Below are 26287 nucleotides of genomic sequence, written 5' to 3' on the forward strand. Positions count from 1 at the left end.
TCTTGAAAATAACGTCAAGATAGCCAGCATGTGGCATTTCTTTATTCATTTCTTTATTCATTCTTTATTCTTTATCCTACTTCACTGCGCCTTAAGGAGATTAAACAATTGAGATGTCACAGGATCTCAGGTTGATTAGCAGAAGTATGCAGGCCTTCTAAACTCTGACATTTAGACTTTTAATTGCCGTCTTATATGCAGTATCTTACCAATTAATAAAACAACCGCTGACTTTTTTATCACAGACAATGAATCCCATTGTCTTAATGCTCAGGTGCCCGTTTTAGGGCGTGAGGAAGGCCTGTAAGAGTGAATGGCATTCCAAAACCACTGACGTGTCATCCTAGCAGGAAAGCCTCAAGAAGGCCAGTATCCTGTTGAGCTAACATTTCATATTAGGTTTCAACTGCCAACATGGTTTAAAAATATCTCTCTCACTTGTGGAAGTAAAGCATTAAGACAAAACAAAAGCTGAACAATTTGCAAAACCCTACACCTTCCAAACAAGTAGAAGGTGAAGAAAGGTGACAGTGGTGATTATAAATGTCTAGCTCAGTTTCTTTCTTCCTTTCTTTTGAAGATTTTATTTATTTATTTATTTATTTATTTATTTATTTATTTATTTTAGAGAGAGAGAGATTGCTTGTGCCCCCATGCCCATGAGTGGGGGGAGGTGCAGAGGGAGAGGGACAAGCAGACTCCACACTGAGCATGGAGCCCATCTCGGCATTGGATCTCACGACCCTGAGATCATGGCCTGAGCTGAAATCAAGAGTCAGAACTCAACCGACTGAGCCACCCAGGCACTCCTAACTCAAAGTTTCTAAAAACTTGATCACAGTAGGCATATTTGATTATAGACTATTTGAGAGGCTGTTTATAGCAATCGATGCTATGTAGGAAATGGTTCTTCTTTGTTATTTATAAATCTTCTAAATCTTCTAAAGAGATTCTAAAATGCTAAATGGTCTATAATGGAGTGGGATGAGAATATTGTTTACACATGTATGAGGATCCCCAAATATGCCATGCACCTGATCTCCACAAAGAAAAGGGGAGAGACAGTAGGAACAGGAAACTTTTTATCTACTTTTTTCCCCTCAAATATCTTCTTGGAAACTCCTTGCAATCAGAGGAAGTTGCAATGTGTGCAAGTGTGAGGGCAATCCAGCGGAGAATGATTACTCAGAGAGAAGAGGGGAAAAGTTCTCAAGGAAAAGAACTTTTTTTTTTTTTCAAATAACTATATGAAGTAATGGATGTTAGTTAAATTAAATGTGGTAATCATTTCACAATATTTGTAAGTAAGGTCACAATGCTGTACGTAAAGGTACACAGCACTGTCTGTGTTGCTTACATCCCAACGCTACAGGAAAAAAGAGAGAAGAGTGAGGTACTCTCAGCTTTCATCTCAGGTGGCAGAAGACGGGGTTCACAAAAGCCAATTAAAATTATCACATTTTCGGGAGCCTGAGTGGCTCAGTCAGTTAAGCATCTGACCTCTGGTTTTGGCTCAGGTGGTGATCTCAGGGTCATGAGATCGAGCCCTGTGTTGGGCTCTGTGCTCAGTGGGATGTTTGCTGGAGATTTTCTCTCCCTCTCCCTCCCACTACACTCTCACTCCTCTCCTTCTAAAATAAATAAATGTTTAAAAAAATAGAATAGAATAAAATAAAATAAGCATATTTCCAAGGTCATCTGTAACTGTAAATGTTAGATAAAACAAGTTCCAGAATGCTAAACCTCAAGTTTCCTAAAAATCATTAAAATCTTTGCTTCCTTAAATCAGGTTAGAGTGTTTGTCACATTCCTTTCTTCTCTATTGATCCTTAGATCAATTAATAATGGACTCTGTTCTTTGCTAAGGAAATAATTGAGTCAGCAGATTACTAAGAAGGAAAGCATCCAAAACAAATGGTCAGGACTTAATAAAACATTCTCCTATCGGTCCTAAGGTAATATATATCTGTCTCCAAAAAGTCATAAATGCAAACCTCCATCCTTGGAATGCATCCCCCTCCCTCACTCTCTGCCTAAGCTGTTGCGTGGTAACCAGAGGTGCCTTTGACATTTCCTGTCTCTAAAGGATGCACAGTCTTATATGTCTTGCTGCAACAGAGGCTGCTCTAAGCTTCAGAGGCCTCCTTTTCCACAAAAGCATATTTGAGCAATTAAAAACATCTGCCATCATCTGCCCATTTACACACCAGCGGCTCTTGTCTCAGGCCTCTTCAGGAAGAAACCTGCCTCCCAAAAGATTGTCCTTAAAGAGAGACACACAGCTCACTGCTTGAACAAAAATCTGGCAGCTGCCCGTGATGGAAGAAATGGAAAAGGGTTTTAAATGAAAAGGAAGCCAAGGACTTCAAAGGAAGCCTCATGGCTGCTGAAAACAGCTCAAGTTTTCAAACGGCGGGTCATTTACTTCGCCTGAACACAAACAACTTTTGATTCCGCCCCCCATCCTAGATTCTAACAGTTACAACTTTCTGGCAGTAGAAACAAATGTCCTATTCAGAAGTATTCTCCATTGAGAATGAGTAAGGTCAACGTGGTCATTAGGAGAAAGAAGGACTGGACGTTTCTGAGTCCTGATGTCAATGATGGGAGAACTCAGAAGGCAGACACAGACGTCTTCCAAGGAACATGGAGTGAAAAAGTCAAAACCAACACACAAACTCCTCCTGAATAATACTCCAGGTGATAATAAACTAACGTCAGAATTTAGCACCATGATAAGGTCTTTCTCTTAATCAGTTTGTGTCCTCCTCCTACAAGAAAAACTTAACTAATGTATCTTTTGGTGGTTTTGATTCTTTGGGTATAATTGCCAAGAATCTCAGAATGGAACTTCATGGTCAGAGTTACTTACTTACTTAATTAATCCTGTTTATTTAAATAAATAAATTATTGTGATTATGGTGTCTGTTTTCCCCCTCCTAATTACTATTTTTGGTGTGTTAATTTTATCTCAATAAAATTTATGTCTTCTTGCAGCTCTCTTAAATCCTTTCTAGATAAGGGGAAAAAGAATTTTTATTTTAATCTCATAGAAAAAAGATTCTTGGGGCGTCTGGATGACTTAGTTAAGCATCTGACTCTTGATCTCTTGATTTTGGTTTAGGTCATGATCTCAGGGTTGTGAGATCAAGCCCTGCACTGGGCTCCGAGCTGGGCATGGAGCCTGGTTAAGATTGTCTCTCTCCCCTCCCTCTGCCTTCCAGTCACACACTTGCATGCCTGCACACACTCTGTCTCAAAAAAAAAAAATTATTTTTTCACACACAGGTGAAAAAAGTAACATCAAAAGATTATCCTTCAATTCCATTTAAGAAATCCTCAAATTTGAAGGACATTTTGAAATCATTATACAACCAGAAGACTAAGCAATAATTATAACCACATATGAATCTTAAACTCCTATACCTCTAAAAAATATCACAAGTAAAGTCAAGGGGAAGACCGCTCATGATAAAAGCTACTTTCCTTATAGGTAGTTCATATTACTTAGTAAAAACAAGATAAGAAGATTTTTAAAAATGGGTGAAGAACATGAACAAGTGGGTCAAAAATACAAATCAACAACTGAAAATATGAAAACGTGCATAATTAAAGAGAAGCAAATTAAACACCAATTAACTTAGCATATTAAAAAATTATGATAATATACAGCCTTGGCCAAGTGAATGGAGAACAAGGTGTGCTCATAAACTGTTAGTGCAAGTGTCACCTGGAAATGTATAATCTTCCCAGAGTATAATTAGGAAATATTGGAATAATATTGAATATAAATATTCAATATTCTTATTAATTTATATTCCAATATAAATATTGGAATAATATTTAAATATTTGGAAAAATGACTTTGATTCAGCAACTCCAATTTTAGTAAATGATCTTGCAGATACATTTGCACAGTTATTTGCTGCCTATAGATTTTAATAGTAAAAAAAAAAAAAAACTAGGGACAGTTTACATAGTATTTCCAAACAACAGAATACTAGTCAGCTATTAAAAAGAATGAGGCAGAGCTGTGTATACTAAAATGCAAAGATGTTCAGATATTTAGTGAGGAAAAGAAAAAGAGCAGAACACTGTATGTTTAGATATGTGTGTGTGTGCATAGAACACATAGCTATATATGCACAGAAATATTAAGAGGGCAGGTAAGACGCTTTGTGTTTATTTCTCAGGTGTACAACTGGAAGGGGGCAGAGAGAAAGAAGAGAAACTTCTTTCTTTTGACTTTTCTGTACAGCTACAGTTTTTTCTGGGGCACCTTTGTTACTTTATGGTAAACACCCTAATTTGCTGCTCCTGTTTAGCTAATGACCTCTTAAATCGAAGCTTCACTGAGAACATTTTGGAAAGCAAGTAAAGGTAAAACCTCTAGTCTCTAGGCCAATAAGCCCCACGTCCTAAATCCTGGTCTTTTTGCTTTGTCGCCTTTACCTTTGGTAGGATACTAAGGTAAGCAGACTCGCTGGAAGTTTTCAGAAAGGCTGACGTGAAGTCCCTGAACAGGTCATCATTCCTGATGCTCCTGGGGGAGAGGAGGCTGGCACTGCTCTGACCGATGCTCCCAAAGACCGGCAAGTCGGCGTCATGGAGAGAAGCCTTCTGGTGGCACCTGTACCTGGCGTCAGGGCTCACCACGGCTTCTTCAAACACGGACTCCTCGTCCGACAGCTGCAGCTTCTCAAGCTCCTTATTGATCTTCTGCACATCTGCCACGGAGGTGCCCGTGGACAAGCGGCTGTCGGGCTTCGTGTATTCAGCACATAGACTGAGGATGGTCTCTAGACGCTGTCTCTCCTAGAACGCAGAAGAGGGGAAGGTCAGGGAGTGTGAGGACACACACAATCACGAATAAAAAGATTGGAGAGGCTGGGACCACTGGCGATTTCATCCCACAGGTCAACCCACAGACGGCAGCCGGTGATGAGTGTCCATCATCTCTCTTGGGTGCGTTTAAGGATCTATACGAAACCCAGGTGAAAAAGGCCTGATTTTCTTCCCAAACTCAATTCTGGCCGTCCTCTCTCCTTGAATGTCCCATTGCTGATCCTACCATGTGGCAGCCCTCGGGAAGCCTTTTCTTGATATTTATCATTTCTCTGAACACTTCAAAGGTTTTTCTTCAATCTCCTTTTTAAAATATCTTCCCTCCCCTTTCCTCCTCTACCTCTCTGCCTCCAACATACCTAGTTCCTTCATCACTATTGACTTCACAGTTGCGCTTAAAGTTAATTCTCTAGCATCCTAGAGATACAGACATGAAAGAAAAATGCTAAAGAATCTTCTAATTTAAAAAACATTTCTCCTTGAATTTTTTCAATATTTTATTTGACAGGCCTCAAAATTTTCAATACTTTTCTTATTTCTTGTCACGAGATAAAGGTCTTTTCCATCAACTTCTCACGTGAGTAATTAAAATTATGAAGAAGTAGAAATGTTGCATAAAAATGAAAAACTTTTCATGTCATGTCCAGATAGAAAGACATCAATGTATTTCAGATTCTGAGATCATTTTGATTCATTTAACTGGAAAATAAAATGATAATTCATGAGGCAGCCCGGGTGGCTCAGCGGTTTAGCGCCGCCTTCAGCCCAGGGCCTGATCCTGGAAACCCCGGGGGGTCGAGTCCCGCATCGGGCTCCCTGCATGGAGCCTGCTTCTCCCTCTGCCTGTGTCTCTGCCTCTCTGTGTGTGTGTCTCATGAATAAATAAATAAAATCTTTTTTAAAAAAATGATAATTCATTGGTGTTCAATTTGCCAACATACAGAATAACACCCAGTGTTTATTATTAAAAATAAATAAATAAAATAAATTAAAATAAAATCCTTATAAACTCTCAAAAAATGATAATTCATTTGCTTAAAAAAATCAGTATATAGGCCACTGATGTCTATAAAGGTATGAGTTACTGGCACTTCACCAAGCACCCCATACAAAACAAGTGGATATTTATGGTTTTGACTTTAGTAAATTCACTATATATTTGTGAGCAAAGGATATAATTTATGAAATGTTTAGCCTAAGCCCTGACAGCACTATTTGGAGTGGGGAACCTTAACATCTCTGCCTCTCACATTAATCCCAAGGCCAAAGTGAAAGAAAAATACTAAAATAACAAAACAATCTGTTGTGATGACAACTACCACATTGAAAAGAGAATTTAAAAGCCTTCCATAGAAAAACATTTTCCAAACTGGTTAGTAGTAACAAAATAGAAAATTTTAAAGTAGCACTGGGGTGCTGTTTTCAATTTCTAATTGTAGCTGATTTGTAAAGACAAAATTCTGAAGGCAGTCAGTTGAAGGACTATCCAACAGCAAAGTTAAATAGAAACAGACCAACACGGTTCCCTGGCTTCCATAAATAGACTAATTAAATGACAAGATAGAAGTCACTTAAGTTGTATCTGACTTTTCTATGCCCCCCTCACCCCTGCAAACACAATAGCTTGATCAAAAGGACTAATTCCACTGGTTCCTGTAAGCCCCCACCTCCTGTTCACTGCCTGAACTTCTGGCCTCCAGCTGCAGCTCCGTCCTCATGGCCTCGTCCCACAGCAGACACTCATAGCTGCAAACCTCATCCCACGCCTTCTGCACCCTGTCCATCCAGGAGCCCCGGTGCCTATTTATCTTCACAGCTGCCGCCAGCTGCCAAGTCCTACCCACCTCAGCTTTATGGGGAGGGATTGGGGGGGGGGGGCACACAGCATTCACTGCCTTATTTTAAACTTCACCAAGGATAGAGATAAGTTTACATGGGAAAATGCAAAAACCACCTGAAAGGGCAGGTGTAAGGAGGGGGACAGGAGCAGGATGTTACATTTTACCCCTTTTCAACAGCATCTGCATTAGAAGCTAATGCTAATCTCCAAAGGAAAGTTCTCTTTCTGCCATTTAGGGGACTTAAATTGAAGCCTCTAAACTCCATCTTTACTGACCCTTAGAGATCACAGCATGTATACATTGCCCTGGACATTAGCTACACGTGGGATTATCTGAAGGTTGTCAATTCCCACTTACCAGGGCTTCGGGGAACAGTGTGGAACCACGGAAGGTACTTACGTCTAGCCTGTTATACACAGCCAAATTCCTCCCACATCCCTTTCCCAAAATAGTTTCTTCTGCTGCCAGTGCTATTGCTTAATTCCACAGGGAATAAATGATCCCAGCCTGAAGATGAATGCTATTTCAGACAGTGAAATGCAGTATTCAAAGGCTTGTGCACAGGAAGTGTGGTCTACTGGTATGTGCTTCTCTCTATTCTTATCACCCCATTCACAGCCAATCTGTCCAGGCATGAATCACACATACAAGCAGCACTGCTGCCCGTGAGTCTCAAAGAAATCCAGCCTGCGTGGAGACACATTGGCCCCATAAAAGCTGCACCAAAGAAAAATAAACTGATGTCGAGAAGTGCGTCAGAAGAAAGTCTGCAAGGTATTTCAGAGAGCACTATATGAAGCCTTTTAAGGAAAACTCTGTACAGCATGTACTCTCATAAAATAATTCTCCCCTGAGCCCTCTTCACTCTAGAGTCTTGTTGCTTCCCATCCATCACTCCGCTATTCCTCACTCTAGGAGGCCTAAAATCAGGGTGGCGATTCCAGACCAGGACACCTTTGAGGACCAAACAGGGCACTATTAATAATGATGGTGGAACATCCAACACCAACGGAGACCGGCAAACTCAGATGTACCGCACCCTACCTAAAACTCCATTTCATCTGGCGCTTCACCTGGCGACCTACCAAGCTTCGAGGGCTACCCTCTTGAAGGTCTCCAATTCCTGTCCACCTCTCCCAGCCAGCATTCTGCTGTGTGTTCTTTAGAAAAGCCACCAGCACACAGCCTATGCATCTAAACAGCACAAAACATTGGTGTTACGGGCTTGGAAAGTAGGTCGTTTGAATCAAATTATTTTAAATACTTTTGTTATCTCCCTGTTTTCCCTTTTCTCCTCTCCATATATCACATATATCAAAGAAAGCTTCAAGAGGACATGAGATCTTAAAATATAAGCCTGAAGAAAATGGTTGTGCGATTCTTTCCCTTAGCATTTAAAAAAAAAAAAAAAGAAAAGAAAGAAAGAAAAAAAAAAAAAAGCTGCAGACTATGTTTTGACCTCAGGGATTTCTTTCCTTTTTAGAGGAATGTATCTGGCATTGCCTCACTGCAGTTCACAGCTCTCGGTCAGGGATCTCATCCATCCCCCAAATCCACCCATCCCCTGGTAGCCAAGAGCAGTCAGTCTGGACCACGGCACTATAAATGTAGTGCAGAAATAAATTATACAGAAAACCAGTTGTCAATACCCAAACACAGTGGAAATCTTTGTTAAACTCCTTCTGTTCTAATTAACTATATTGGGTCACTTGCTATGTAAAAGAAAAGGGTCAACTTTTAATGGCTAGAAATAATTTAGTTGAAAGAAAGTATTTTTTTTCATAAGAGGACTTGCTGTAACTGCTAACTATGACCTTCCTTCTCTCTCCTGTTCACCCTAGAGATTCAATATCTCCATTATCACCAGTTCATCAAAGATCTATTAAGTTACTCTCAGGCCATTGATGTGCTGGAGACACAAAGACAGAGGACAGCATTTCTACCCTTACATCTTTAGTGGGAGGTACAAACAGTCAAAGAGAATAGTGCAAACAGATTTATAGAAAACCAGTAGATTCACATAGAAGGAAGTAGTAGACAAAAATTACAGAAAGACAAATTTGAGTTGAGACTCCGGGATAAATATGAGTCTGTGTGGCCTGTTGGCCAGTGGGGTGGGCTTGGCATTTCTATAAAGGAACCACATAAGCAAAGGCATAGAGCATGGACCAATAGAATATATTTGGGGATAAGCACCTCCTGCGGGGCTAGAAAGATGGGGTTCTTTGGAGGAAGAGGGACGAGGTACATGCAGAGAACCAAGTCAACTTTCTTTCTCTGTATTTCAGGACTTAGGAGATCCCAATAACCATAAATTAAAAACTAGCAAGAGTCAGAGACCCTGGTCAGAAACTAGCAAGAGTGGATGGTAGAATGAGACAGAGCTGATGGCAAGTAAGCAGAATTTCCAGGATTCCATGAGCAAATTCTGATGTCTCATTTAAGTAGGACAATGAGGAAGAAAAACAGAAGCAATGCTCAAAAGACTTTTATGTGAGTCTATTTGTTTTTAGAGATAAATCCCTAAAATTTATCGTTGGGGTAGCAACGAGGGCTATTATGATCAGTTCTCATCTTTCTGAACGCAGGGTACAGCGGTTTTTCAATTTCCCCAAATCCTAAACTAGCTATGACTGTCCAACTTGCACTGGCCACTGAAGGGTGAGAAGCAATGTGTGTCTGTGTGTCACTTCTGCCTGGGTGGCCAACGAGCGATTCATTACCAGTCTTGCCTTGCCATGGCAGAGTGACACTGCAGGTGGCGCTGGCTCCATGAGCCTGGACACCGAGCAAGGAAATGGGGAGCAGAGGCTTCATTCAACCCATGCTGGCCATGGAGACTGAAGGAGAAATAGACCTATGCTGTTTCAAGCCTGAGATAATTTTTTATTTTGTTTTCTCTGCATAAGTCCATTATGATTGATAAGCCTTGCTTAATTCCTAGCAGGTAATGAGCCCAAAAGCTGGAGACCAGAGCCTCAGAGATCCATCCTACTGAAGGCAGCTCATTTATTTACTGTATAATAAAGAATTTGGCCTTGCCCAAAGAGAGGTCTGGCCTTCACTGTTGCCTTCTGGAAGGTAATCTATGTCATCCCTGACAGGATTGTCTTTGTTTAGGACAAAGTTGGGCACTCCTGATGATAACCAGTCTCGGGGTGATGGCTGGCCACTCCAGAGAGACAACCATGTGATTTTTGTGTAGGGGACTGGGGATCTTGTGGGATCAGTCAAACGTAGAGATGAGATTAACCAAATGGACAGTCAGGCCCACATGATGAAGTCCCAAAAAATACTCCGGACACTGAAGCTCAGGAGGTCCTCCCTGGTTGCCAACACTCTCTAGGTATTGTCGCACACCAACGTAGGTAGAATAACACGCCCTGACTCCAAAGGGAGAGAGCAGTGGAAGCTCTGCATCTGGAACCTCCTGACTCTGCCCTCTGCTTCTCTTCTCTTGGCTGATTTTTATCTTAGCCCTTCCCTGTAATAAACAGTAGTCTTGTCTGTAATGGCTTTCAGTGGGTTCTATAATCTTATTCTAGTGAATTCATGAACCTGGAGGTGGTTTCTGGGAACTCTCTGAACTTGTGCTTGATGTCAGAAGAGACGATGGTCTTATGCGGAGACAGTGCCCTATAACCTTGTAACCGGCTTCATGTTTATCCAAATATTACTTAGTACTATTTTTATCAGTTTAGGACAACTGAGCTGATTAAGAAATTGTATATATATATATAAAAAAAAGAAATTGTATATATAAGTAAGGAGTTTGTATTTTTTTGGTTTTACAAATAATCTTCATAAAAGTCAGTTTAATGTCTAGCCAAGCACAGTTTATTTTATAGTCTACCTGGGAAGTCTACCTTCAGACCTGTAATCAGGGAAGTGCTTTCTTCTTGCCATCCATTGGTTAAAGAGCATGTGCGTGAGAACCCTCCACCAGAAAGTTGCACTAGGAAGAGGCCCATCTGACAAATGAAACAGCAATGGCTTTGTGTGACTGTGTCTGTTCCAGAGGCAACTGCAAGTCATCTGAAGAGTTACTGAATAACGTGGCAGTTACAAATTGATCAATAGGCATTTGTTATGCGCAGATTATTAGGATTTTGTACCACATGTACGTATTCTGGCTCCACGATCATGGATAGCCAGATCCTGAGGGAGAGTAAGGCACATGCAGATAACCAGGACACTGTTTACCACTCACTGATTTTTTTTCAGTACCTGCTCTCAAATACAGTCAATATACTCTGAAACACAAACACACCGCCTAAAGAGGTCAAGGCCATCCTGCTCAATGCCCTACACTTCCCTCCTCTACCTCTTTTTATATATCCGGTCCTACTTTCTTCAATGTGCCATAGTGGCTAAGAGCTGAACTCTGGAGCCAGATTATATATATATGAATATGTATATATACATATATGAAATGGCTTCTCGAACACAGGGAATACAATGTAAGTGTTAGCACAGGTATCTAAGGACGGTCCCTCAGTCTTTCCAAAGTGAAACCTTTGCCCGTCTCACTGCATCCATATTCCCTGCCACTGTCCTTGTGGTTTTGTTTCACCAATTTTCCCTGCTCCTATGCACTCATTTCCTCTCTTAAATCCTTCGGCTCTATCTGCAAATGTATTCAAGTCCTCTCCTTCTCCCCCACGCCCCCACCGCCAAACAATAAATGATCCTCATAGGATTACCTAGTAGATTTACTATTCCATTTCCTTACTTCCCTTCACACCTCCACATACTCCCAATCTCAAAGACATCGCCAAAGCTCAACATTCCACTTCCCATCATTCCAAACCCTTGGTAATCTAGAACAGTGTATGTATCTTGCCTTTGTGTGGACTAGACACTCTAAATAGAGAAGGGCCACCGCTCACTTCTCCAGGATTACTATGAGTAAAGTGAGTAGAAAGGAGAAGCACTTTGAAGTTAAGATATCAGGAGTCCAACAGGAAAGCGCAGTGCTTCTCTCTGTAACCATGTATTGGAAGGATTTGTGGGTAAATTGACTTCTTTCTCCCACAGAACCACTGGGCTTTCAGAGCAGAATCTGTGTCTAAGTTGATTAAGTGGAAAGAACAAAGAGTTGGATTTGAAGTTCTGGCACTTACCAGACCTATAACATTGAAGTTTTTATCAGGTTCAACTTTTTGAGTTTCTATAACCTGGTCTGTAAAAAGGAGACAATAAGAACAGCAACTGCTCTAGGGTTTTTGAGAGAAATCAATAAAGGACTGTGTGTGTCTGAGAACGTTTTACTATAAAGTCTAAGTTGCTGCCTGTCACAAGGTCAGTATTTGTTATTAATGATTAGAAATTGGCTTCCATTAAAAATTGGAAGTGAAATTGATAACTGTCTAATGGATCCTAGGGAGCCATCATTAATACAGCAGTCCCCCCTTATGTGAAGGGGATATGTTTCAAGAACCCCAGTGTGTATCTGAGACCACAGCTAGTGCTAAACTGTATATACACTCTGGCTGTTTTCTACGCATACATGCCTATGATAGAGTTTAACGTATAAAGTAGGCACAGTAAGAGATTAACAGCAATCACCAATAATAAAATAGAACGGTATAACAATATACTGTGATAAAAATACAGATGTGGTCTGTCTCTTTTTTTCTCTCAAAAGATCTTATTGTACTGTACCCACCTTTCCTATGATGACGTGAGGTGATTAAATGCTTAGATGACAAGATGAAGTGAATGGCATAGGTACTGTGCCCTAGTGTTAGGCTACTACCGATCTTCTGACAGTAGGTCGGAAAAAGGATCGCCTGCTTCTAGACCAAGGTTGACAGAGGGTAACTAAAACCAGGGGAGGCAATACTGCAGGGGAGGGGGGACTACTGTACTAGTTAACAAGCAAACCTAAAAGCCAAATCCAATTCCTTTCAGGGAAAGGCAATACAGGAAAAATATGTTATGCAATCAAATGTCTCTCTAAAAAATTCACAGGTCTGTGGGGTTCTTTGGCCAGTCTGTCCCAAATTCCCTCCCTGTGGTGCATCACGTGCCTGAGCTTCTGGCAACGGAGCTCTGCCCAGTTGCCATAGTAACCCAAGGAGGAAAAAAATCTTTTCACTCCCTCACTGTCCTTTGTCCCTCTGGTCCCACCATTACAGAGAAACATACATTCCCCATAGCACATTAAGTCCAGCGAAGTAACATCTAGAAAGAACTACCCTCCAAAAAAAATCCATGCTCCTCTTCATGCACACACTTCATCCTTGACATAAAACCCAGGTTTCTATTTCACATTGCTTCTGGCTCCACCTTACATTCCTGGGATCACCAGTATGCCTGCCCCATGAGGACTCACATCGTTCACATACCTGAGGAACCTACCATATCCTGTCTTTGCTCATACTTGAAGAAACTCGATTCTTTTAATCTCATGTCATAAAGCAATCCCTCACATTCCAGATTATTATAATTATTATTACTCACTTGTGTGTCAACATCTCCCTTATTTTTTTTTCAACATCTCCCTTAAAGCTACTTGCCCTGACTGCTATTTTTCTCTGTGTCCCTATTTTAGAAGCTTCTGATTAAGAAATATATATATGTATAAAATTAGTATATATTAAGTTACTAATATATTTACTAAATATATCTGATTATTGACATATCTAATAATCCAGTGATATGAAATACGTTATATAATTATGTAAATTACATATAATACATATATATGCTGGGGTAATGTTTATTTTTATCTTCACTTACATCGAACATGTCCTAAAATACTATCGCTTGACTTCATTGATCCTGTTACTTCTTAGACCAGGAATGTTTTCTTCAACTCACTTTTTTTGCCTCCAGTTATTTCTTGAATTTTTTGTGAGGCCGACTCAAGTTAATCTCTCACTGTGATGACCATCTATCTCAGTTCTGCTGTATTTTGGTCCTTTTCCTGATGACTTTCTGCATTGCTTTCCTATTAAAAATCAATTGGCAGGCATACAAGTGATGAAAAGTTTTATTTTCATAAGATATCAGGGTTGAGGTGAACTATTCTTAAAATATTAGTCGATATCACTTCAAAGAAAGTGCCGATTATGAATGACTCCATAACATTATTGTCTTGACTCAGATAACTAAAGGGGGAAAATAATGCACTTCTCCCTACAGACTGAAAAGCACTGGTTATAAAGAAAGGAAATTCATGTGATCAGTGTAATAATAATTTCCACATAGTGTCTAAAGAAGTATGCCAATTATTTTTCCTCTCACATGGACAGTGTGTCAGAAGAATATCTACAAGCTGCCTAAGCCCCTTCTGTTAAAAAAAATTTGTGCTATTGCTGCACACCATTAAAGAAAACACCACAAAAATCTAACATACTGTCATTCATTTACATTTTCACCTTGGTTTAACCAAGTTCCATGGCATCTGTTTCCCTGGAAGGATCAAAATTTATAAAATGCAATCCACTGAGATACTTTTAGAATTTTATTTTGTTCAATCAAAATCAGTGCATGACAGGTACCACAACTATATCTTCACACTGGAAAACCCAACCTAAAAAAATAAGGAACTCTTCTAATGCACAAAGAAGTTCCTAGAGTAAGAAAGTAGGAAGATCTAACGTGAAAACTAACGTGGACTATTACACACCAACTGAAAGGTTTGTAATGCAGCTACTTATGAGAGAGATACTGCATGGAAAATACTATGTGCTAAAATTCAAAAAAAGCATGCTACAGTTTTATACACAGAGATGCAAAATAAACAGTGACAAGTCTTCTTTCCCTCTGTGAGATGTTACGAAAGTAACTACATTTTCCTTTCTCCCAGAACAACTTTGAAAAGTATAATCTCTGCCTAACATGATTTAGGCCTTGGCCTTCATGATCTAATGGGAAAGACAGACTTTCTATATTCTGGCTCTCTTCTTCTGTAATCAGAATGAAGGAATAATACATGTATGAGAAACTTATTCCTTTTTCTCCTACCATTTTATTAAAATTGTCTTTTCTCAAAACCCAAATTACAATCCCAGAACTGGGCTATGGTCTTAGCAATTTTGAATGAGAAACATCAATTTTTCCAAACCAAAATTCTTCAACAGAACACACCCCCACAAAAAGATTTCCTCCTTGAGATCAATTAGACTTCACCAGAGCAAAGCTCTTGGCTGTTCTGAACTTAAAAAAAAAAAAAAAAAAAAAAAAAAAAAAAAAACTAATCTCCCTGACTTTTGCTTCTGGGAAGATGGAGTGGAAGTATTTTCCCCTATTCCTCCCTCCAAGTATAACTAAGAACCCTGAACACATCATATATAAGACAAATGTACAAAGCCCAGAAGATAGGGAAAAGGCAGCAGATTAGCTGGGCACCTAGGGACCCAGAAATGAGTTCCCTGAGATTTCCTTTTCCTCATGTCTTCCAGATTTGGAGCTGGAGAGAAGGTAATGACATGCAACAATCTGGCTCAGTCTCCAAAGAATTATGTGGAGAGGAAGAAACCAAACTCGAAGCATATGATTACATGTATGTAACATTCCTACAATGATAAGACTAGAGCTATGGAGAACAGAAGAGCGGACGCCCGGGGTTAAGGAGGAGCAGAGGGTAGGAGGAAGGTGGGAGAGGCTGTAGAAGGCCCACAGGACAGACCCTTGTTGTGATCCATCTGGTCTGTATCTGGACTGTATCAATGTCAATACATTGGTTGTGATATTACAACGATAGTTTCCTAAGTGTTAGCATTAGAGGAAACTGGATAAAGAGTACATAGGATCTCTCTGAATTATTTCTTATAATTGCATGTAAATCTACGATTACCTCACCATAAAGAGATTAACTTTTCTGCTAGTGACTTCTAGTATATCCTAATCTGCAACTGAAACGGCTGACAAAGTCCCACCAAGGAAAAAGTGGTATGTTTCTATTGTAATACTTGTACCCTGATTTTTTTTTTGGAAAAACTAATTACAAACTTTAAAAGTATTCTTCAGAGCAGATATTCCCATAAACTTTTCTAGAACTGGAGAAGAAAAATTCACATTATGGTGAGCTGGCACAGGGATCCCTGGGTGGCTCAGTGGTTGAGCGTCTGCCTTTGGCTCAAGGTGTGATTCCAGGGTCTGGGATCGAGTCCTGTGTCAGGCTCCTTGCAGGGAGCCTGCTTCTCCCTCTGCTTATGTATCTGCCTCTCTCTGTGACTCTCATGAATAAATAAATAAAATCTAAAAAAATAAAAAATAAAACAAAAATAAAACAAAACAAACAAACAAAAACAATGAACCGGCACAGTCACCAAACATATTAGAGGATGAAAAATTTTTTAAAAGGTCAATCAATAAATGGCTTTTAACTGAGACAATTTAACAACCAATATGGGGATCATTTTTCTATGAGAATCGCTAGTCGTCCCACATTACCCTGTTGGTACTGACATACTATTTTTTAAATTTTCCTCCTGTTGGTACATTTTTCTGTGAATTTTATTTCAGAGCTTCGTTTCGTATTTCGTCATGAGCTTTCCCATATGGATTTATCATCTTAAAAAAAGAATGAGACTCATTCCATATCTGACATGGCAGCTGCCTCTTAGTCCAAGGAGCTTTCTCTATTTCTACATTTAGCCCAGAACTAAACTGTGTAAAGATTCACAGCACACATCCCTCAATTCCGAGCAGAAATCTTTAAATGTGTGGCACCATCAAGAGGCAATAGCTTGTACTGCCACTGTAACAAGAACCTAGGGTGGCTCTCAAGTATAAGAAACCTGCTTTTAATAGCAGCAGTCACAGACTAATGTAACAAAGAATTATACTGAGACTTTGGCTCAGTGTTTCTCCAATGTAGAGTCTTTGGATTATTGCTAAATGCTCTTTTTTTCCTTCCCATTCCTCTTCTACCCAATTGGTGTACCCAATTGGATCTACTGGTGATCCAATTGAAGGAGAAGAAAACGATCTGATAACTGTTTTTACTCAGTTAACTGAGGACGTTGGCATTCTTAATTTGCTAATGATAAACTCCTTCAATATTTACTGGGCATCTACATACATGCCAAGAATTCACCACCTCAAATACACAGAGAGAAAGTCCGAAGTTTATTTTCTGATGATCTCATCATAGACAGTAGTGCTCTTCATATTACCCACTACTTATAGATTTATTCTTATTTTGTTAGAAGTGAAAGAAGTTTGCTTACGGAATGGGCAGCTTATTTAGGCAATAGACGCATTGCCACTCGAAGCTTGTGTTGTCCCATATATCATAATTAATTTCACCCAAAAAGTTTTCTGAGCATAAGAAAATTTAAAATTGCATACACGGCTCCCATTATACTTCTGAGCTAGAGCCCACTGACCATCCAGGTAAGGCATCAAAGTGAAAGAAGCTGCAGAATGGCAGAGAACTGACAGAGTTAAACATCAGAGCCAAGAAAAAGCAAGGCTTCACAGAAATGGGTCAGTTTAAGGCTCATGCTAACTCTTAAGATTAAAACTAGCAACAATAGACATTCTGAGTCAGGATATAGAAAGTGAGTCATAAAATTTCTAAATATCCCTTTAAAAAGTCTGAGCCACCAAGTTTATTTGGTCAGTCAACCAACCTCTCACCCATTTGTAATTTAACTGGCTCACTTCCCTCTAAGGCAACCATTTTTTAAAAAAATTAAAACTATAGTCAGGATGTAGCAGAAGGAAGGGCCACACCAGGAAGGAATGCCTTCCGAGTTTGTGAGAGTGGAGGACAAAATAGTTTTCAATCTTGAGCTTGCCTTCACATTTCAAACACATTCTTCTTAGGGACAAAAAAAAAAAAAAGTATTAATACTATGGCAGGTTCCATTATGGCATTCTGTTAACATTGTCCATTCTGCTTCCAATCAAGAATTCAAATTCACAATGCAAAAAAATGTCTGAATGCCCAAATTGTCTCTGGGGTCAAGAATCACAAGGAAGTGCAGGGAGCAAAAAGCAGGCAGAGAAGCAATGCATGCCTGTGGTTAGAGTGATTTTCATCTGACAAAGGCTCGCACTTCTTGGTTTCCCAAACAGTTTTTCCTAATTACAAAATTGAATAGCACCAATCTATTTACTCTAGTTTCTAAATGGTATCTGCACCTTACCATCTTAAGATTAGTGAACACATACATTTATTAAATAAAATGCTATAATTCCTTAAATATACTCCATTAAGCTTATACTTAATTTTAGAAATACAGGTCTCCAGCCTGCTCAACAGGACACAAGCAGGACTCTGGGTCCTGCAGCCTTGGCTCTCATATGACCCTGGAGAACACCAGTTCTTACAAGGAGTGCTATGAAATTTTTAAAAATAAAGAAAAGCAACTGATTTTCATCTCTTAATTTTTAACTGCATATCCGAAGGGAATTGCCCCATTTCTGGACGCAAAAAGAATGCATTTATGCTGAGATATTTGCATTCTTTTGCACAGAGCTTCACGGTTACCTGGAACCAAGTGCATAAACTTAATTTAGAGATGTCTGAGAACTAGGGGCAGAACCTTTGGCCATTGAATATGGAAAGCCAGAAGAATGTCGTGAATGGATATCAAAAACATTCATATACTCTTTTCAAAAATGGGTATGCAACACTTCCCATACTCTAGTCATCTGGCTAGGAGGTGGATATACAGCAGTAAACAAGACTGACATGGTCCCAGTCTCGTGCAATCTAAAATTCTTCCATTGTAAAGTGCTTTTTCAGAGAAGCTACTGGAACAAAATATCTTCCGAACAGAACTGCTGACCCACACATTTTACCTACTCAAATAACGAAACCATGGGGATACTACTATCTTCCTTGAGAGAAAGCCAACCTCATCTTTGGGATGGTAGAGCACATGAAAGTTCGAGACCTTATTCTGTGGTGCTTCACGAGATTGGAATCATATGTCAGCATGTTTGAGAAATGAATAGCCAGTGTGGCCCTACATAGTTCTATACAGCAACAATCCTGTTTATCAAGGCACCAGAGAAGACTGCCGTCAGCTAGGAAGAAAACACTGGATTGCTACAGTGCAATTTGTGGGAACCCATTCGTTCTCCACATAGCACACAGATGTTTTTCGCATTGTAGCCAAATGAATACTCTTCACAGAAGTAGGGTTTGCTACAGAGTTTTTTATTTTCTCCCTTTCCTTTTAAAATGTCTTCTCAGGCAGCCCAGGTGGCTCAGCGGGTTTAGGGCTGCCTTCAGCCCAGGGCCTGATCCTGGAGACCAGGAATCAAGTCCCACATAGGCTCCCTGCATGGAGCCTGCTTCTCCCTCTGCCTGTGTCTCTGCCTCTCTCTCTCTCTCTCTCTCTCTCTCTGTGTGTGTGTGTATCTCTCATGAATAAATAAATAAAAATCTTTAAAATAAAATAAAATGTCTTCTCCCTGAGCCCTACAATGTACTACATGCCATCACTATCACTATATTACTGGGAGGGAGGCAAATAAGAGGAATAAAAGAATATCCTATCTACTGTACAATTATTTCTCCAGCCCCTAGAACATCTAGTTTGTCAACGAATCAGCATCCTAGCCCTCTAGAGATATCTTATCCATTCATGTGTCCTCTACTTGGAAAACAGCTCAGCACTGAAAAGTTTAAACAACCACAGACCGGCCCAGAAGAATGTCACAAGGTCTACGAGGTCAAGTACACACAACACACTTCATGCACACAGAACCCTCTTGAGACCTCACTTGGACCTAGTAACTCTTAGTTTAGAATATTTTTAAACAAGGCTTGATATCTGGTTTCTAAAATCATAAAAAAGAAAGAAAAGGTTGGCATAATGACAAAGGCAAGAATTGGCAGCCTAGAGCAAGAGAGAAGGAATAAAAATTATAACAAATCAAATATCTCAAATAGCACAGCAGTTGGAGGCCATTTAATGAGACTCAGTGTGAATTATTATACCTCAAAAACAGGTCCTTGGAGGTTCATAATTAGGGTTCAGTCTTTAAGACTCAATATAATTACCTTAAGTTTTCAAATAAAGATTGAACAAGGAAAAAAAAATCCAGATGAAACACTCCTATAATCACAGTTTAGCTAGAAAGTCTACAGAAATTATAGTGAACCACCCTTACTCTGCTTGGTTTCCACACTAATGAGTTAAATAAATCTTTGGCATCTATTCATTTTATACTTGTAGAAGAGTTCTGTTATTTTTTTGAAAATTATGCTTTGACATTTTGGAGGTGCCTGTGAAATGTCCAAGTACACTCGTCTTGTGGAGTCCATTAAATTGCATTGCTCATAAAATAGATCTCGGAGGCTGGAAACCCAGGCGCAGCTTCTCTCAGCCCCTGGAGTAAATCCCAAATGGCAGGAGAACTTTACCTTCACTGACTTTTCACAAACTTTTTTGCAGTTTTTGTTTTCCTGGCTGTGCTTTGTTTTTGTTTCTGATTCTTGGCTAAATTTGACCGGGGTTTTGGTTTGCATACAGCCAATATCTCCACTGGTTATCTCCACTGGTGGCAGCAATGACTAGGGATCTGGTTTTACAGTCTGGTCACGTGTAGTTCTCCAGGTAGAACTGAAATTTAACCTTGCTCAGGTGAGAGGTGACAGAACATTTGTGTTTGCTGTTGTTTTAATGTGTTGGTTATTTTTCTATCTGTGAGTTCAACTCAGGACAATATTTTGTGCCCAGTGGAAACGTGAGCAGTCTCTTGAGATATGGAACCATAAAATTTTATGTTCCAGTGTTTACTTCTGATCTGTAGCTGAAGCTATAGAACTAAGCTTTAAGTTCTTTATCTGAGTCTCTGTAGCTGAGGGGAAAAAAATCACTGGAATGAGTGAAGTATTTTCCTACTTTCTGAAGATAATAATAAATTAAAATAAAGGCCTTCTGCTCTGATTGGTTTAGGAATTAATAAGCATTTAGATAGATAGAAATCTAACCTTTCCAAATTTCTAAAAAATAAAATAAAATGAAATTCTAATAATTTAAAGAAAAAGAACTTTCTCATCAAAAAAAGTGCTGATTTCAGAAGCATTTGTTTCCCTTAGAAAGCAAGTTTATGTGAGCAAAACAAACTCACGGACAAGTCAGACTGATTTGACAATCTGGTTTAAAAAACAGTTCTATGTCTTTTGTTTTACCAGTGTACAGTATAATACATGTGTAATTTCCTAATTTTTAAAAGATTTATTTATTCATTGGAAAGAGAGAGCACGAGTAGGGCAGGGGTTGGGGGCAGAAGGAGAGGGAGAGAATCCCAAGCCGACTCCAACTGAGCACAGAGCCCAATGCGTGGCTCGATCCCAGGACCCTGAGATCAGAGTGGAAACCAAGATGCTCATCTTTGACTACGCCGCCCAGGCGCCTCTGTAATTTCATACTTGAAATAAGTTTGGATTTATTTTATCATAAAGAGATTAGTTTATCTGGATTTTTAAAAATATCATATCAGTTTACTGAAAAGATAAGCTAAGATTACTTCATATAATGTTTAAGCTCAACAAAAACATAAAAGTTGTGCTCAACTAAACAGAATTATAATTGTGACACGTTTTTATATCAATAGTAATTATGTTCTATGATGTGTCAGTTTAAGCATAATTTTCAGTATCTTTAAATTATGTGCTTTTGTCTTACTGCTTTTGTATTAAAGTATCCTGTCGTTTCAGGATTGAAAGAGGACCGTAAAAAACAAAAGTCGGTGAAAATTTAAAAATTGTAGGTTTGCACAAAGGGAGCTTTATCTGACTTGGTTTATAATACTTACAATAGTAGGTCTATAAAAATGCAATAAAATGTTAAAATTTTGGCAAAGTTTCGACAACTTTGATGGGTTTATTCATAAAGTAATTTAAAAAATGTAATGCATGACAAATACCCTATTAACATAAAACTTAAATGTGGTTACGTATATTGAAATGATAGATTGATCTTGGAGAAGTCAGCCTCCCTTACAAAAGGTAATAAAAGGTTATTTTTCTATATAATTTCCAGAGAGTAGAGAGGTTCAGTAACTCATGAGAGTAACTTTTTTGTGCTTTGTGCTAACTGGGATACATCCCTGAATATTTAAAATGATGTTTTCTAATGATTTAAGATTTATTGTTTATTATAAAATAATATTTTTTAATTATTAAATAAATAAATATTATTTATTTACTTTATAGAAAAAGAGAGTACTAGAGAGAGAGGGAGAGAAAGCAAGCATGAGTAGTGGGCAGAGGAATGGGAAAAGTAGGTTCCTCACTGAGCAGGGAGCCCCATGTGGGACTCGGTCCCAGGACCCTGGAATCGTGGCCTGGGCCAAAGGCAGACGCTTAACCGACTGAGCCACCAGGCGCCCCTATTATAAAATAACCTATTATTGCTTTATTAAGAAGGAAAACTGAAAATATTCATTGTTGTCATGTAACCACAAACCTATCTTTGTCATGTAATGAAATTTCCTCTAATTATTATTTTTTTGAAGATTTTTATTTAATCATAAGAGACATAGAGAGAGGCAGAAATCTCCTCTAATTAATATTTGACTCTGCCTTCCCAAAATCAGACACTAAATTCAGAAGAAAAAAAAAAAAGTTTTCCAAGATATTTTTTATACCTGAACCCTCTTTAAGTTTTCCCAAAGGACCCCCGGGCAAGTGCAAGATTTGTTCCTTCATCCTACAAAAAGAAGGATGTTACAAATAATTAGGTTTGCTCTGTCCTTCATGTATGACTAGCTCAACACCATCAAAAACTGCACAGGAAGATTTGTCAAATCAAATGAGAAGCTCGGCTTTCCCTAGGCTAATTTTGTATGGATAAAATATGATAATAGAAATAAAGTGGGCAACCTGGGTGGCTCAGCGGTTTAGCGCTGCCTTCAGTCCAGGGTGTGATCCTGGAGACCCGGGATCGAGTCCCATGTCAGGCTCCCTGCACGGAGCCTGCTTCTCCTGCTGCCTGTGTCTCTGCCTCTGTCTCTGTCTCTCTCTCTCTGTCTCTATGAATAAATAAAATCTTAAAAGAAAAATAAAAAGAAAATTCACAGATTGCATACTTTACAGAAAGGTCCTGGATATATGTCAACGGCCTCACTCTCTGTGTGACTCATTCTTACCTTCCCAGGAAACACTGATGAAACAAGACCAATGTCTTATGCCCTGGCAGAGGATATTAAGTTGCTTTCTTGCTGATTACCATTCATTAACTTAACCACCGATTAACCATAGCTACTTACTCTTATCCTCACCAATGGTCTCTGCTTTCCCTCTCATATTAGCCTAGACACTCTGCTCTGAGTTATAGACTAGAATGTGCCTGTAACAAAGAAAGAGTCTCAGAGCCTGGTGGTTAGAACTTTACCAGATACTTTTTCTTCAGTCTTGAGATTTCAGACAACAGACTTGTGAGTAGAGGCTTCTGGCCTGATCCTGCATAGACAAGCATGAGACAGTAATAGGTGGCTAAATCAGATTCTCGGGACTTCTTCTAGTCCACAAATAGATGCCTTCATGAAATCAAATTAATGACCCAAGATGCAAAGGAATATCAATTAATTATACAGAACTCAGCAAACTGACACTGGAAATCTAATATCCATATGTCTTGTGGAAAATCATTGGCATTATGTGTAATGTTCTACTGTCTAAGTGGGGAAAACCTCTAGCATTCATTCTCCATCTATCTCTAACCCTCAATTTAGTTGACTCTGATTCTGCAAACTAAATGAAACATTCTTTCAATGGTATCTTCTTCTCCTTGTCCCTCAGAATTCAGGAAGAAATATTTCTTCTAAGTCACTGTATGTTTCAAAAGCAGTAACAGTACTTGCATAGGCTCAGTAAGAATCTATCTTCCCTTTTACTGGGATGCAATTAGACAGACTAAGCAACAGAGGCCAAACCCAGAGTGTCATATTTTAAAATAAACCTCATTTCATCAAATATGACAAAGCCCATTGTTGAGCAAAAAAAAAGGTCTAACTTCGTATTTGGAGCCAATACCCACAAAGTTCTCCCCAGAAATTAAACCAGGACCTGTTTGTGACTTACAAGGCACTGACTTTATAGGCAGTGAAGAAGGTCACCTCCCAGATTGCCAGGAAACTGGAAAAAATGACAAATTCACCAACACTTAAAAGTGCTAAAGATGAAACCTGGAGGTGGTTTTCGAGGTTGGTTTCCCTGCCCTTGAAACAGAAGAGGAAAAAAACAACATCTCAGGAAGATTGCTGGAGTGAGGGAAGCCATTGAAACGCTCTCCAAGATTCCTTAATAAATTATCCGATATAAGTTAATTTTCTGGCTTCATTAATAATAGTCATTCAGGAATGAAAGGTACAGCATAGGGAATACAGCCAATGGAATAGTGTTGTGTGGTTGTATGGTGACGGATGCTGGCTGCATTTGCAGCGAGCACAGCATAAGGTACAGATTTGCAGAATCACTATGTTGTACACCTGAAAATTAATGTATCTAGTGTAACACTGCATGTCAATTATACTACAATAAAAAAAAAGAGTTGTTCAGCACAGTGTAGAGCCAGATTTGCTATCCAACATACAAGAAGGCTTTTTCATATGCTAATTAAAACTTCTCCTAAATTTATGTCAATGAGTCAAGCCCAAACACAATGCCTTTCTGTGACCATGAAAAATTCTCTGGAGATTACTTACGATAACAAAGGAAACTGTCATTTTGGAGCACCATCTAACAGACCCACCCAAGGACTACAGAATTCTCTAAGGGTATGCGCATTCGTTTTCATTCACTACTACTGAGTAGGATATCAGAAAGGATAGATATTAACTTATCAAAAACTACGAGTGATGCAAATGATTCTTCTAAAACTCCAAGAAATCTTAATCCAGTATACTTCCTTTTAGCAACTGAAATGCTTTCGGTACTCTTATACTTTTGTAAATCAGCTTTAACATCTTGCTGCAACCTTCATTAAGGAACAACTCATCATTAATGAATTAAAATAATCTCTGACCCTGTACATCCTAAAAAACAAATAGACAAAAAAAAAAAAAAAAAGTCTCTGCTTAAAAGAAAAAAGAGGGATCTCTGGGTGGCTCAGCCGTTTAACGCCTGCCTTTCACCCAGGGTGTGATCCTGGAGTCCCAGGATCAAGTCCCACATTGGGCTCCCTGCATGGAGCCTGCTTCTCCCTCTGCCTGGGTCTCTGCCTCTCTCTCTCTGTGTATCTCTCATGAATAAATAAATAAAATCTTAAAAGAAAAAGAAAAAAAAAGAATGCGGTAGTTTGTCCTCAATCATTAATGGGACTCTCAGAGGATGTTTCCTCCCTTCTTACTATTTTCGGTATTTCTCACAATAAGCATAAATCCATTTTAAATAGGAAAAGACAACTCAAAACATTTTTCCGGATGTATAGTTGGGTGTCACTGCATGTACGAGGAGACACTGCTGACAGGCGTATGGGGCCGGGAGGGTGTGTGTACATGCACAGTGCAGAAAAAAAGGTTGAGCCACACTTAGCCAACCTTTCAACTTTCCAGACCACTTGCAATACAGAACAATTTACTGCCTAGCTGCCAATGAGTCACGATTTCACTGATTATTTCTACCAGACCATGCACATGCACACTTGATGGCATCGGTAATACAAAGCAGTGTCTACTCGTAGTCTTAAAAGTCTCTAAGGCTTCTAAGAAATTCAGTAAAGGCTCTCTGTGTCTCTCATGAATGAATAAATAAAATCTTAAAAAAAAAAAGAAAAGAAAAGAAAAAAGAAAAGAAAGAAAAGAAAGAAAAGAAAAGAGAAAAGAAAAGAAAAGAAGAAAAGAAAAGAAAAGAAAAGAAAAGAAAAGAAAGAAAAGAAGAAAGAAAAGAAAAGAAAAGAAAAGAAAAGAAAAGAAAAGAAAAGAAAAGAAAAGAAAAGAAAAAAAAAGAAAGGAAATTCAGTAAAGGGCAGCTCAGGTGGCTCAGCAGCCCAGGGCGTGATCCTGGAGGCCCGGGATCGAGTCCCACGTGGGGCTCCCTGCATGGGGCCTGCTTCTCCCTCTGCCTGTGTCTCTGCCTCTCTCTCTCTCTCTGTGTCTCTCTGTGTGTCTCTTATGAATAAATAAATAAATCTTCAAAGAAACAACTTTAAAAAAAAAGAAAGAAAGAAGAAAGTGATGATGATAAAATTCAACATTAACTATCCCATCCTCTTGCTCCCTTCCAGAAAATCCATGTTTGGGCAGCCCGGCTGGCCCAGCTGCCTTCAGCCCAGGGCGTGATCCTGGAGACGCGGGATCGAGTCCCACGTGGGGCTCCCTGCATGGGGCCTGCGTCTCCCCCTGCCTGTGTCTCTGCCTCTCTCCCTCTCTCCGTCTCTGTGTGTCTCTCACGAACAAATAAATAAAATCTTTGAAAGGAAATTCGGTAAAACCTGCAACCGCTTTGTCAGGTTCATCGAGCATCTGCACCTGGGGACCGTGCAGAGCAACTAAACAGAACACGAGGTACGGGTGGGCCTTGCAGGAGCCACACGTGCCTGAGAACAGCGACCGGGGAAGGGGAGGGGCAGCGGATTTCTAGAGGGGCCGCGGGGCGCGGCCGAGGCGGGGGGGGGCCGTGGGAGCCCCACAGCCCCGCACACATCCTCGGGGCGCGCCTCAGGGAGCGGCCGAGGCCA

General features: G+C 39.5%; 1 protein-coding gene and 1 long non-coding RNA gene across 19 annotated transcripts in view; one reads left to right on the forward strand and one right to left on the reverse strand.

The window, feature by feature from the left end:
- PHLDB2 (pleckstrin homology like domain family B member 2) overlaps positions 1-26287 on the reverse strand; it is a 217737-nt gene that overhangs the window by 59084 nt on the left and 132366 nt on the right. For all 18 annotated transcript variants that reach the window (XM_077883718.1, XM_077883715.1, XM_077883712.1 and 15 more), the window contains one exon: positions 4453-4815. In XM_077883718.1, coding sequence (XP_077739844.1) covers positions 4453-4815 — 363 coding nt within the window. The remainder of the gene's footprint in view (positions 1-4452; positions 4816-26287) is intronic.
- On the forward strand, positions 11510-26165 carry LOC144305044 (uncharacterized). The gene is made up of 3 exons (XR_013372072.1): positions 11510-11987; positions 15098-15198; positions 25835-26165. It is a non-coding gene; the product is annotated as an uncharacterized LOC144305044 (long non-coding RNA).

This window comes from Canis aureus, chromosome 35 (assembly GCF_053574225.1).
Source record: "Canis aureus isolate CA01 chromosome 35, VMU_Caureus_v.1.0, whole genome shotgun sequence".
Taxonomy (NCBI): domain Eukaryota; kingdom Metazoa; phylum Chordata; class Mammalia; order Carnivora; family Canidae; genus Canis; species Canis aureus.